General features: G+C 35.1%; 1 protein-coding gene across 1 annotated transcript in view; it reads right to left on the bottom strand.

Moving 5' to 3' along the window:
• Positions 1-12,103, bottom strand: part of LOC107716282 (vegetative cell wall protein gp1-like) — a 47,925-nt gene extending 35,822 nt beyond the window's left edge. The window contains exon 1 of the mRNA XM_016522657.1: positions 11,868-12,103. Coding sequence (XP_016378143.1) covers positions 11,868-11,978 — 111 coding nt within the window. The 5' untranslated portion in view covers positions 11,979-12,103. The remainder of the gene's footprint in view (positions 1-11,867) is intronic.
• Between the last annotated feature and the right edge of the window lie 1,010 nt (positions 12,104-13,113).

Here is a 13,113-nt window from a genome sequence, read left to right as displayed (position 1 = left end):
TACCCTATGCAGGCATTAAAAAAAAAGCCAACAAACCAATACTCATTGGAAAATTCTGGAAAAGCTGCACTTTGAAAGCAGCCAAAACTACTGTCGTGCTACTGAAAAATGTAGGTAATATAGTAGCATCTCTAATTTTGGTTAGTTAGCCTACTCCCGCACCGATGGGAGCAGCATGAGTAAGACAGAAAAAAAATCCCACAAAGAATGAGTTCACTGACCATCTGCACTCTTTCAAAACAAAATTCAGTCAGAATGTTTGACAACACAGTGAAAACAATGAAAACAGCGGCGCATGATTTTTACCACAGCACTCTCGGTTTCTCACTCTATCTGAGTTGTTACCTCAAGCACAAATTGTCACAGGCATTATGTCAGTTGATGTGGGAATGCTAACAGATGTCACCAAAAGTCATAACAGCTCTAAACAGTAAGTCTAGTTTTAAGGCACACACAAGCAATGGTAGTCCAAGCGTTTCAGAAGAGACAAACACTGCGGTGCTGAGCCAGGCAGCAGGTCCAAATAGAAACCGTCTTACCGGCAAAGTGCTGTTCTCATTGCCCATCTTGTTGAGCAGGGCTGCTAGGTGATCCCTTCACATCAGACCAACAATGGCACAGGCCAGCCACCTCTGGCAGACTGAAGGACCGAAGTAAAGAAAGCAGATACTGTCTAGTATGGCAAGCCGTTTTAGCTTAAAATATCCCCTGCGTTACTCGTCGTAATTGCATTTTTACTAGTAAGAATTGTATTAGAGAGCTCTCTAATTGTAATCCTTACTAGTAAGAATTGTATTAGAGAGCTCTCTAATTGTAATCCTTACTAGTAAGAATTGTATTAGAGAGCTCTCTAATTGTAATCCTTACTAGTAAGAATTGTATTAGAGAGCTCTCTAATTGTAATCCTTACTAGTAAGAATTGTATTAGAGAGCTCTCTAATTGTAATCCTTACTAGTAAGAATTGTATTAGAGAGCTCTCTAATTGTAATCCTTACTAGTAAGAATTGTATTAGAGAGCTCTCTAATTGTAATCCTTACTAGTAAGAATTGTATTAGAGAGCTCTCTAATTGTAATCCTTACTAGTAAGAATTGTATTAGAGAGCTCTCTAATTGTAATCCTTACTAGTAAGAATTGTATTAGAGAGCTCTCTAATTGTAATCCTTACTAGTAAGAATTGTATTAGAGAGCTCTCTAATTGTAATCCTTACTAGTAAGAATTGTATTAGAGAGCTCTCTAATTGTAATCCTTACTAGTAAGAATTGTATTAGAGAGCTCTCTAATTGTAATCCTTACTAGTAAGAATTGTATTAGAGAGCTCTCTAATTGTAATCCTTACTAGTAAGAATTGTATTAGAGAGCTCTCTAATTGTAATCCTTACTAGTAAGAATTGTATTAGAGAGCTCTCTAATTGTAATCCTTACTAGTAAGAATTGTATTAGAGAGCTCTCTAATTGTAATCCTTACTAGTAAGAATTGAATTATAGAGTTCTCTAATTAATTGTTACTAGTAAGAATGAAATTGCAGAGCTCTCTAATTCAATTACAGAGCTCTCTAATTTAATTCTTACTAGTAAGAATCGTTATTGTAGAGCTCTACAATAACGATTCTTACTAGTAAGAATCGTTATTGTAGAGCTCTACAATAACGATTCTTACTAGTAAGAATCGTTATTGTAGAGCTCTACAATAACGATTCTTACTAGTAAGAATCGTTATTGTAGAGCTCTACAATAACGATTCTTACTAGTAAGAATCGTTATTGTAGAGCTCTACAATAACGATTCTTACTAGTAAGAATCGTTATTGTAGAGCTCTACAATAACGATTCTTACTAGTAAGAATCGTTATTGTAGAGCTCTACAATAACGATTCTTACTAGTAAGAATCGTTATTGTAGAGCTCTACAATAACGATTCTTACTAGTAAGAATCGTTATTGTAGAGCTCTACAATAACGATTCTTACTAGTAAGAATCGTTATTGTAGAGCTCTACAATAACGATTCTTACTAGTAAGAATCGTTATTGTAGAGCTCTACAATAACGATTCTTACTAGTAAGAATCGTTATTGTAGAGCTCTACAATAACGATTCTTACTAGTAAGAATCGTTATTGTAGAGCTCTACAATAACGATTCTTACTAGTAAGAATCGTTATTGTAGAGCTCTACAATAACGATTCTTACTAGTAAGAATCGTTATTGTAGAGCTCTACAATAACGATTCTTACTAGTAAGAATCGTTATTGTAGAGCTCTACAATAACGATTCTTACTAGTAAGAATCGTTATTGTAGAGCTCTACAATAACGATTCTTACTAGTAAGAATCGTTATTGTAGAGCTCTACAATAACGATTCTTACTAGTAAGAATCGTTATTGTAGAGCTCTACAATAACGATTCTTACTAGTAAGAATCGTTATTGTAGAGCTCTACAATAACGATTCTTACTAGTAAGAATCGTTATTGTAGAGCTCTACAATAACGATTCTTACTAGTAAGAATCGTTATTGTAGAGCTCTACAATAACGATTCTTACTAGTAAGAATCGTTATTGTAGAGCTCTACAATAACGATTCTTACTAGTAAGAATCGTTATTGTAGAGCTCTACAATAACGATTCTTACTAGTAAGAATCGTTATTGTAGAGCTCTACAATAACGATTCTTACTAGTAAGAATCGTTATTGTAGAGCTCTACAATAACGATTCTTACTAGTAAGAATCGTTATTGTAGAGCTCTACAATAACGATTCTTACTAGTAAGAATCGTTATTGTAGAGCTCTACAATAACGATTCTTACTAGTAAGAATCGTTATTGTAGAGCTCTACAATAACGATTCTTACTAGTAAGAATCGTTATTGTAGAGCTCTACAATAACGATTCTTACTAGTAAGAATCGTTATTGTAGAGCTCTACAATAACGATTCTTACTAGTAAGAATCGTTATTGTAGAGCTCTACAATAACGATTCTTACTAGTAAGAATCGTTATTGTAGAGCTCTACAATAACGATTCTTACTAGTAAGAATCGTTATTGTAGAGCTCTACAATAACGATTCTTACTAGTAAGAATCGTTATTGTAGAGCTCTACAATAACGATTCTTACTAGTAAGAATCGTTATTGTAGAGCTCTACAATAACGATTCTTACTAGTAAGAATCGTTATTGTAGAGCTCTACAATAACGATTCTTACTAGTAAGAATCGTTATTGTAGAGCTCTACAATAACGATTCTTACTAGTAAGAATCGTTATTGTAGAGCTCTACAATAACGATTCTTACTAGTAAGAATCGTTATTGTAGAGCTCTACAATAACGATTCTTACTAGTAAGAATCGTTATTGTAGAGCTCTACAATAACGATTCTTACTAGTAAGAATCGTTATTGTAGAGCTCTACAATAACGATTCTTACTAGTAAGAATCGTTATTGTAGAGCTCTACAATAACGATTCTTACTAGTAAGAATCGTTATTGTAGAGCTCTACAATAACGATTCTTACTAGTAAGAATCGTTATTGTAGAGCTCTACAATAACGATTCTTACTAGTAAGAATCGTTATTGTAGAGCTCTACAATAACGATTCTTACTAGTAAGAATCGTTATTGTAGAGCTCTACAATAACGATTCTTACTAGTAAGAATCGTTATTGTAGAGCTCTACAATAACGATTCTTACTAGTAAGAATCGTTATTGTAGAGCTCTACAATAACGATTCTTACTAGTAAGAATCGTTATTGTAGAGCTCTACAATAACGATTCTTACTAGTAAGAATCGTTATTGTAGAGCTCTACAATAACGATTCTTACTAGTAAGAATCGTTATTGTAGAGCTCTACAATAACGATTCTTACTAGTAAGAATCGTTATTGTAGAGCTCTACAATAACGATTCTTACTAGTAAGAATCGTTATTGTAGAGCTCTACAATAACGATTCTTACTAGTAAGAATCGTTATTGTAGAGCTCTACAATAACGATTCTTACTAGTAAGAATCGTTATTGTAGAGCTCTACAATAACGATTCTTACTAGTAAGAATCGTTATTGTAGAGCTCTACAATAACGATTCTTACTAGTAAGAATCGTTATTGTAGAGCTCTACAATAACGATTCTTACTAGTAAGAATCGTTATTGTAGAGCTCTACAATAACGATTCTTACTAGTAAGAATCGTTATTGTAGAGCTCTACAATAACGATTCTTACTAGTAAGAATCGTTATTGTAGAGCTCTACAATAACGATTCTTACTAGTAAGAATCGTTATTGTAGAGCTCTACAATAACGATTCTTACTAGTAAGAATCGTTATTGTAGAGCTCTACAATAACGATTCTTACTAGTAAGAATCGTTATTGTAGAGCTCTACAATAACGATTCTTACTAGTAAGAATCGTTATTGTAGAGCTCTACAATAACGATTCTTACTAGTAAGAATCGTTATTGTAGAGCTCTACAATAACGATTCTTACTAGTAAGAATCGTTATTGTAGAGCTCTACAATAACGATTCTTACTAGTAAGAATCGTTATTGTAGAGCTCTACAATAACGATTCTTACTAGTAAGAATCGTTATTGTAGAGCTCTACAATAACGATTCTTACTAGTAAGAATCGTTATTGTAGAGCTCTACAATAACGATTCTTACTAGTAAGAATCGTTATTGTAGAGCTCTACAATAACGATTCTTACTAGTAAGAATCGTTATTGTAGAGCTCTACAATAACGATTCTTACTAGTAAGAATCGTTATTGTAGAGCTCTACAATAACGATTCTTACTAGTAAGAATCGTTATTGTAGAGCTCTACAATAACGATTCTTACTAGTAAGAATCGTTATTGTAGAGCTCTACAATAACGATTCTTACTAGTAAGAATCGTTATTGTAGAGCTCTACAATAACGATTCTTACTAGTAAGAATCGTTATTGTAGAGCTCTACAATAACGATTCTTACTAGTAAGAATCGTTATTGTAGAGCTCTACAATAACGATTCTTACTAGTAAGAATCGTTATTGTAGAGCTCTACAATAACGATTCTTACTAGTAAGAATCGTTATTGTAGAGCTCTACAATAACGATTCTTACTAGTAAGAATCGTTATTGTAGAGCTCTACAATAACGATTCTTACTAGTAAGAATCGTTATTGTAGAGCTCTACAATAACGATTCTTACTAGTAAGAATCGTTATTGTAGAGCTCTACAATAACGATTCTTACTAGTAAGAATCGTTATTGTAGAGCTCTACAATAACGATTCTTACTAGTAAGAATCGTTATTGTAGAGCTCTACAATAACGATTCTTACTAGTAAGAATCGTTATTGTAGAGCTCTACAATAACGATTCTTACTAGTAAGAATCGTTATTGTAGAGCTCTACAATAACGATTCTTACTAGTAAGAATCGTTATTGTAGAGCTCTACAATAACGATTCTTACTAGTAAGAATCGTTATTGTAGAGCTCTACAATAACGATTCTTACTAGTAAGAATCGTTATTGTAGAGCTCTACAATAACGATTCTTACTAGTAAGAATCGTTATTGTAGAGCTCTACAATAACGATTCTTACTAGTAAGAATCGTTATTGTAGAGCTCTACAATAACGATTCTTACTAGTAAGAATCGTTATTGTAGAGCTCTACAATAACGATTCTTACTAGTAAGAATCGTTATTGTAGAGCTCTACAATAACGATTCTTACTAGTAAGAATCGTTATTGTAGAGCTCTACAATAACGATTCTTACTAGTAAGAATCGTTATTGTAGAGCTCTACAATAACGATTCTTACTAGTAAGAATCGTTATTGTAGAGCTCTACAATAACGATTCTTACTAGTAAGAATCGTTATTGTAGAGCTCTACAATAACGATTCTTACTAGTAAGAATCGTTATTGTAGAGCTCTACAATAACGATTCTTACTAGTAAGAATCGTTATTGTAGAGCTCTACAATAACGATTCTTACTAGTAAGAATCGTTATTGTAGAGCTCTACAATAACGATTCTTACTAGTAAGAATCGTTATTGTAGAGCTCTACAATAACGATTCTTACTAGTAAGAATCGTTATTGTAGAGCTCTACAATAACGATTCTTACTAGTAAGAATCGTTATTGTAGAGCTCTACAATAACGATTCTTACTAGTAAGAATCGTTATTGTAGAGCTCTACAATAACGATTCTTACTAGTAAGAATCGTTATTGTAGAGCTCTACAATAACGATTCTTACTAGTAAGAATCGTTATTGTAGAGCTCTACAATAACGATTCTTACTAGTAAGAATTGTATTAGAGAGCTCTCTAAATCTATTTTAACTAGTTATAAATACAATAAGAGAGCTCTCTAATTGAATTGTTACTAGTAAAAATGCAATTACGACGGGTAACACTGGGATTATTTTAAGATAAAACGGCTTGCCATAGTCAAGGAATTACGAACACTATTTCCTCTTCAAACATCCAGAGAACCACTGAGCTTTGAGCGATCAGGGAGTGAAATATGTGTGTAAGTATGTGTCATGTGTTGAGATTAAAAGAGGCTCTGATGAAAGCATAACAAAGTGCAGAGATGCTGTCCAGTAGAACAACTTTCTCAGGGTGGTAGAAAAAAAACATCTTATTAGAGTCATGGCCTTTAGGCAGTTTCACAGAATTTAACAGTTATATAATTTAAGTAATACCTATCATGTAAAGGCCTGAATGAATCATAGAACCTGTTTTTAAAAAAAAAAACTTAATATTTAATTTGTACTGAAAACTCTTCAAACTCTTTACAGATAAGTTCAGATTTCAAGTGCAGATATGTAATTCAAATATGAAGATCCAGAACACTAACAGGATAAATCACATTGAACCAGCCAAAGCAGACAATCCAGGAGAAACAGTGACCACTCAATTTGACTCTGAAAAAAGAGGAACAATATAGCTAAAATCACAAGATGACCATAACAGAGAGTTTAGTATTAGTATTCTGTGATTTTGTTTTAATTTACAGCACCAGTTTAATGCATTTTATACAACAATACAAAGTGCTGGTCTGTCAGTTCAAAAGGTTCATACTTTATTAGTCAAGGGCACATTAAATTGATCAAAAGTGATGTTACAAAAGATTTCTATTCCAAATAAATGCTGTTCTTTTGAACTCTCTGTTAATCAAAGAATCCTGTATCACAGTTCCAAAAATATATAATAAGCAGCACAACTGAAGGATCGTTTCTGAAGGATCATGTGACACTAAAGACTGGAGTAATGGCTGCTGAAAATTCAGCTTTGCTATTACAGGAATAAAATATATTTTATAGAAAAACTGTTATTTTAAATTCACAATGTTAGTGCTGTACTGTATTTTTGACCAAATAAATGCAGCTTTTTTTGAGCATAAGAGACCTCTTTCAAAAACATTAAATATATATAGGCATATATATAAATAAACTTTGTGAATATATAATAATTTTAATGCACTTTTTTTCTTTTACCATTAAGTCCAGTCATTAAGAATGTGTGTTGTTTCACGATCATTACTTTTCTGTTGACTTGCAAGTATTAAAATAACATTTTAATAGCATCCTTGATTCATTATCAAAAAAATTCTAAGTTCAATTAATATCCATGAATCATTTCAAACTCTCCACTTTTTTACCGTGCCACATTAAGAGAGTGATGTTTTCAGGCCCATTGCATATTTGGCTTGAGTCGCTCACTGCATGAAGGTTAGTGAGAGTGAGTGGAGGAGTATGTCTTATTAGCCCATAAAGAAAGCTTTTCTAGATGGGTCTAACAGACATCTGGCCAGAACCTCTTTTAAGAACACCACAAGCTCATTATAAACATAAATCAGCTTCCTGGAGCATTTTGCACACACTGTTGACCTGCGGCCAGCACACTGCAGAAAGCTCCAGGGCTCATCAGTCATGCTGCCGCCCCCTCAAACAACCACAACAGCATGCTCTAATGTGGGGAAAGTCAGTACGCTGGATCCCATCTATCTAACCCTTCAGTGAAACACCATCTACCTACCTAGTGCTGTGAGCATTCATTGAGGGTGTGAGCTGAAATTCAGACAGCAGAAATACTAGTCATAGTTTAATACTAATACTAAATGAGGTCACATAGTTGGATTTTAGTTTTTTGTTTTTTTTCCCCCCAATGAGCACAAGAGACATACTGCATGGCACAGTGGCACTGTTTTACAGTATCATTTAGTGGGAGTCTGTTTGACCCATTAGCTGTGTTAGTGGGTTAATCTGGTGGAATAAGATCATCATTTGACAGATTGTGCTAGTAAATGCGTGTGACTGAGGGTTACTGAGCGGAGCACACACACGCATAGAGCGGGATAATACACAGAGCCGCGGCACCCCGGTTGGGAAACACTGCTCTAGAAAACCTTGGTTGTGAAAATTAGACATGGCCTAAGACTTAAAACAGTATAACCAACTAAATGGACCATAATTTTATCCCTCACAACCTCATTTTTAGTAACATCAAATTAAATATGGTGTATCACCAATACATTCATCGAGTGGGACATGTTGGGTTAGGAAGTTGATTGAATAACTGGGTATTTAGCCTTAAAAAATCTAATATGTAATATTGTATTTTGTGTGTGTATGTGTGTACCACACAAGCTAAATTGAGCATAATGGAAAAATGGGTTTTTAAAGAACATTTATGCAGCTTCTCTTCAATTCAAGAACCTATGGTTTCTGCCTCAAAGTATAATATAAAAAGGGTTATTATGAGATATTTTAGTTTAAAATAAGAAATAAAAACCGCACTGTGAGATGAAGTCACACTGCTGTGCTTCTGAAGTGTTTGTGTGACTCTGCTGGGTGATCAGTGCCTGCTCTATATTTTAGCAGGAAGTACAAACCCAAATACGAAACTTGTTATAAATAGATGCTGTTCCTGTCGGTTACTCGTTATTTAAGTCTTCCCATCCAGCCATGAGTCATGTGCATCAGTTTCCCTTCCAAACAAACTGTGTCATGTAATAAATAGGCTTATACAATGACTTCCATGCAAATGTCTAAAGAGTCAAGTTTAGATGATCCCAACTTCTCATGGAGCCAGATTCAGCAGGCTTTCAGAAACAGCTTATCAATAAGATAAACAAGAGAATAGACAAATGACGGCATTGCTTTAAACACAGAGCTATTTGAGTGAATGGAGTGTAATTCCAGCCCTTCTTATGTTTGTGTTTTGTTTGTCATCCAACATAATATGAGCTAAAACAAATCTAGATTTATAGATCTAAATACTACCCATCTGGAGACCCATATCTCCCACTAATAATTAAAAATCAGTACCTTACTTTAGCATGGCTAAGTCACTTGCAAACACATGAATACTGCCTGCTAATATAGGAACACTCCTCAAGTGGAACAGGATCGTGTCTTCTCTATTCATGGACTACCAGTTTATCATTGAGAGAGAGAGAGAGAAAAAAAACAGCACAGAATTTGATGTGCTACAATGTTGCATAACAACCTTAAAACAAATGAAATAGAATTCATTTATATGGGCATTTATGTTATTTTTTCCGCAACGCCATGAACTAAAGGTTGATACTAAATGTTTTAGTATCACTTACTAAACCTTTAGTAAATGATACTAAAGGTTTACTAATACTACATTAGCAATGCAAACCATGACAGTGCAGTGAAACACCTCATATGAACTTGAAAAGCAATAACAACAAAGTGAAGTTAAACTCACTCACCCAGCTCACAGAGGCAGAGGCAGTACACTTATCCAAGCTCACACTGCCACACTTAATGTAGAGCTTTAGGTTTTGTTCACTGCAGCTACTCCACAGTAAACAAGCCTGTCCCCTCTTGAGACGACTGGCACATTGGGTTGCTAATCTGCACAGAGTTCGAGCAGGCAAGAGGGCAAATACAGGCGAGAGGTGGTAAGCAGTATGAGACCGTGGGGGGCCGCACTGATTCTGACAGGGTGGAGATGACAGAGTCAGCTGGACGGTGCATGGCCCTTGGTAACACTCGTAAACAAACATAATGCCATAAACTAAGCAGAAAGGATTTTACCCTTCCCATAACCCCCTTAGCCTGTCAACAGGGCCCCAAAACAATTACATTAAAAATAGTTTTGCATTAAAAAACTGGAAGACTCCAGTCATATCAATGGCCTTATAAAAGACGTTTAATTTTTTTTACATAGAGCAGGTCGCCTCAGACATATTGTAATGACATGACTACCAATACTACTTGTTTTCTCAGTAAACTTACTATTGCACACTTTTGGTCACAGAATAGATTAATCATCGTTAATCATGAGTGAATATATCATTTCTACAATGGTATTGATAGCTGAAAACTTTTTTGGGGAAATATAATGCTCTATTCACACTGACAGCGATTTTACTGGAGGCCACCAAGGTGCATACTGTTGGTCACTACTAGTAGGTATTCACATTGCTGGATGACCAAATAAAAAAGGCGTTCAATAGAGTACCCATTAAAATCCTTGCAATCCGTACAGAATTACTTTGGGTAATAAGATGCAACATAAAGTGGAATACTGAGTTTCGTACCCAATTTACTCACTTTAGTGTAACCAAAAGCAGTCAGGTTGATCCGGTTATTTTAAATAGTATTTCTAACTTTAATACAACTATTTAGTGAAGGACACTTTTACAATATAACTTGGTGAAAAAAGGTTAATAGGGCACAATAATTTAACTTACCATACCAGTGTTTTCAGCTCTGTTAGGCATCCTGCAAGACCTTCCATTCAATGGCTACTGCAATCGTTCTTGCTAAACTGCCTAGACTGTGATCTTCCCTTCCAATTCCAACTTCGGTTCAACCACACAACTGTTTCCTATTGGAAAACCTTACAGCACACTATAATACATATATGCATTATTTATGTATCATCCATTGTCTGCTACCTGTTCACCTCACCTGTTTACGCTCTTACACATACACACACCCCATACCATTTCACTTATTCACAAAATAATTATTCTCAACTTTTGCTACATAATAATACAGAAACCTGGCCTTTTACATGCAACAAGCAAACAAAGTATTTATTGGTCACTGAAATAAATACTTTTTAATAGCTGACAAATATGCAACACTCCCCTTCTCCTCCCTGAGACCATTATACAGCATTAAAACATTAACATTATTACATAACTATTGCAATAAAGTGCCTAACCAAATATTCCCATCCTTAATGAATGAATAAATGACTGTATTGCAAAATCAATTCAACTGCATAGACAAGGAATGCTGAATAAGATATTAATAAATCATCAAGACAGCACTTATGGTCTATGAACAATCAATGCTGATTGTTATTGATAATTATGCATTCACTTAACAGATATTGAATGCACAGATATTGCTTGTTGTCAAGGGAATCAATTAATTTTTTTCCTTATTCCTATTTTTTTCCTTACTTCCTTTTTTAATTCTCTCATGTCAATTTTCAGCACAATTTAGACTTCATTTGCGATTTTGCGTATTGTCTACAGCCTTTCATTTATCCATATCTGTCATTCCTTTTCCTGCATCCTTTCCCCTCTTACACTGTAGATATTGTCAGGCATCTTTTTGCACCTCCCCCTCTTTTTTTCCCTTCCATTCCCGTCACCTTTCATGCTCTTAGTCTCCCAAGCTCCGACCACTACAGGCCAGTATGAGAAGAGACAGCCAAAATTACATGCTTTTTCATTCATATCCCCCTGACGTCAGCCCAGTCCAACACGAATACTCCCCCCCTCATCCCCTTCTTCTGCCTGCACTGACAACCAACGAACAGCCGGCGATGTCTTCCCACTCATTCTCATTTTGCCATTCTGTCTGAAGCGTCTGAGATGCAGTGTTACCTGGCTGCGTGCGACTCCGATGCAGCTTCCCATCCTGTATTCCATGTCCTCCTGAGGAGAGGTGACTGAAGCACTACAAGGCTTGCAAAAATAATCTCTCCAGGATTGCATCCCCACTACAAAGAAATGGCATCGCTGAGCAATGCAAGCAGGGTGTGAGCAAGTGAGTGCAAGCGTGCGAGAATACCCTCATATGTCTGTGTGTGAGTGTGTGTGAATAAGCCTCATCTACTGCAATGCCCAGGGTATAACTATGACATACATGCACATTCTCTGTTATATAACAACACAATTATATGTTGTAAAAATGTGTCTTGACATTTATTCCTCTCTTACTTTATTGGGTTTTGCAGCGATGCTAAAAGATGCCACTCTGCAAGTGGGTAAAAAGCCCCTGTTATCTTCAGCGACCGTCACACAAGCAGGGAGAGGAGAGGGAGGACAGAAAATACAGAAGCCGAAAGAGAACGAGAAAAATAAAAGAACAGATAATCTGCCAGTTTAAAAGAGCAACAGCTGCACGCATGATACGGTACTGAGCATCAAAAGAAAATTGCCAGGAAAAGCAATGGAGCTACTCAAGTGAAATGGGACAGTGGCAGAAAATAAAAGGAATTTACAAAATAAAGGACAGTCAGGATGAGATAGATTAAGCCCTATGAAGATTGATGGACTGAATTCAAAATATTCATTCTTTAACTGGCATTAATGTCAGCAGGAAAACAAAATTGCCCCTTGTTATTTTCTTAATGCATGTTACTGGTCAAGTAACAGCTCTATCTATCTATCTATCTATCTATAAAAAATAAGTCCATTAAAAATGTATACTATAAAAATGTCATAACTTGTTCTTATTGAGCCAATCATATTCAGATCTGCCACCATTCAGTACCATCCAATCAATAACCAGTGGATAAGATCAAGCCCGCCCCACTTTTTATTTTCAATATGCCGTTAAACTGTGTCACAATACCGTAGTAAAGATGGTCACGACATCAGTTTCATGTTGACGTCCAAAAAAAAATGTTATTGATTTGACTGAGGCATAGGCTGTCTCATGCTACAATGGCTTTCTTTTGCATCATAAACAACACGTATTGAAATCAATAAAGATATGGGTATATTGGTCAGTACTGGATATTTAATTGTAGGCATTCATTTCTTGCCTGTTTTTTATTAAAAATGAAATTGTGCCATCATCTAGAGCTAACTTAAAGTGACAGCACTACATAACACAAATATTTAA

The sequence above is a fragment of the Sinocyclocheilus rhinocerous genome, unplaced genomic scaffold (assembly GCF_001515625.1).
Source record: "Sinocyclocheilus rhinocerous isolate Xijiao unplaced genomic scaffold, SAMN03320098_v1.1 scaffold869, whole genome shotgun sequence".
NCBI lineage: Eukaryota > Metazoa > Chordata > Actinopteri > Cypriniformes > Cyprinidae > Sinocyclocheilus > Sinocyclocheilus rhinocerous.
Note: the sequence above shows the minus strand (reverse complement) of the source record. Positions and strands in the feature narration are given on the sequence as shown.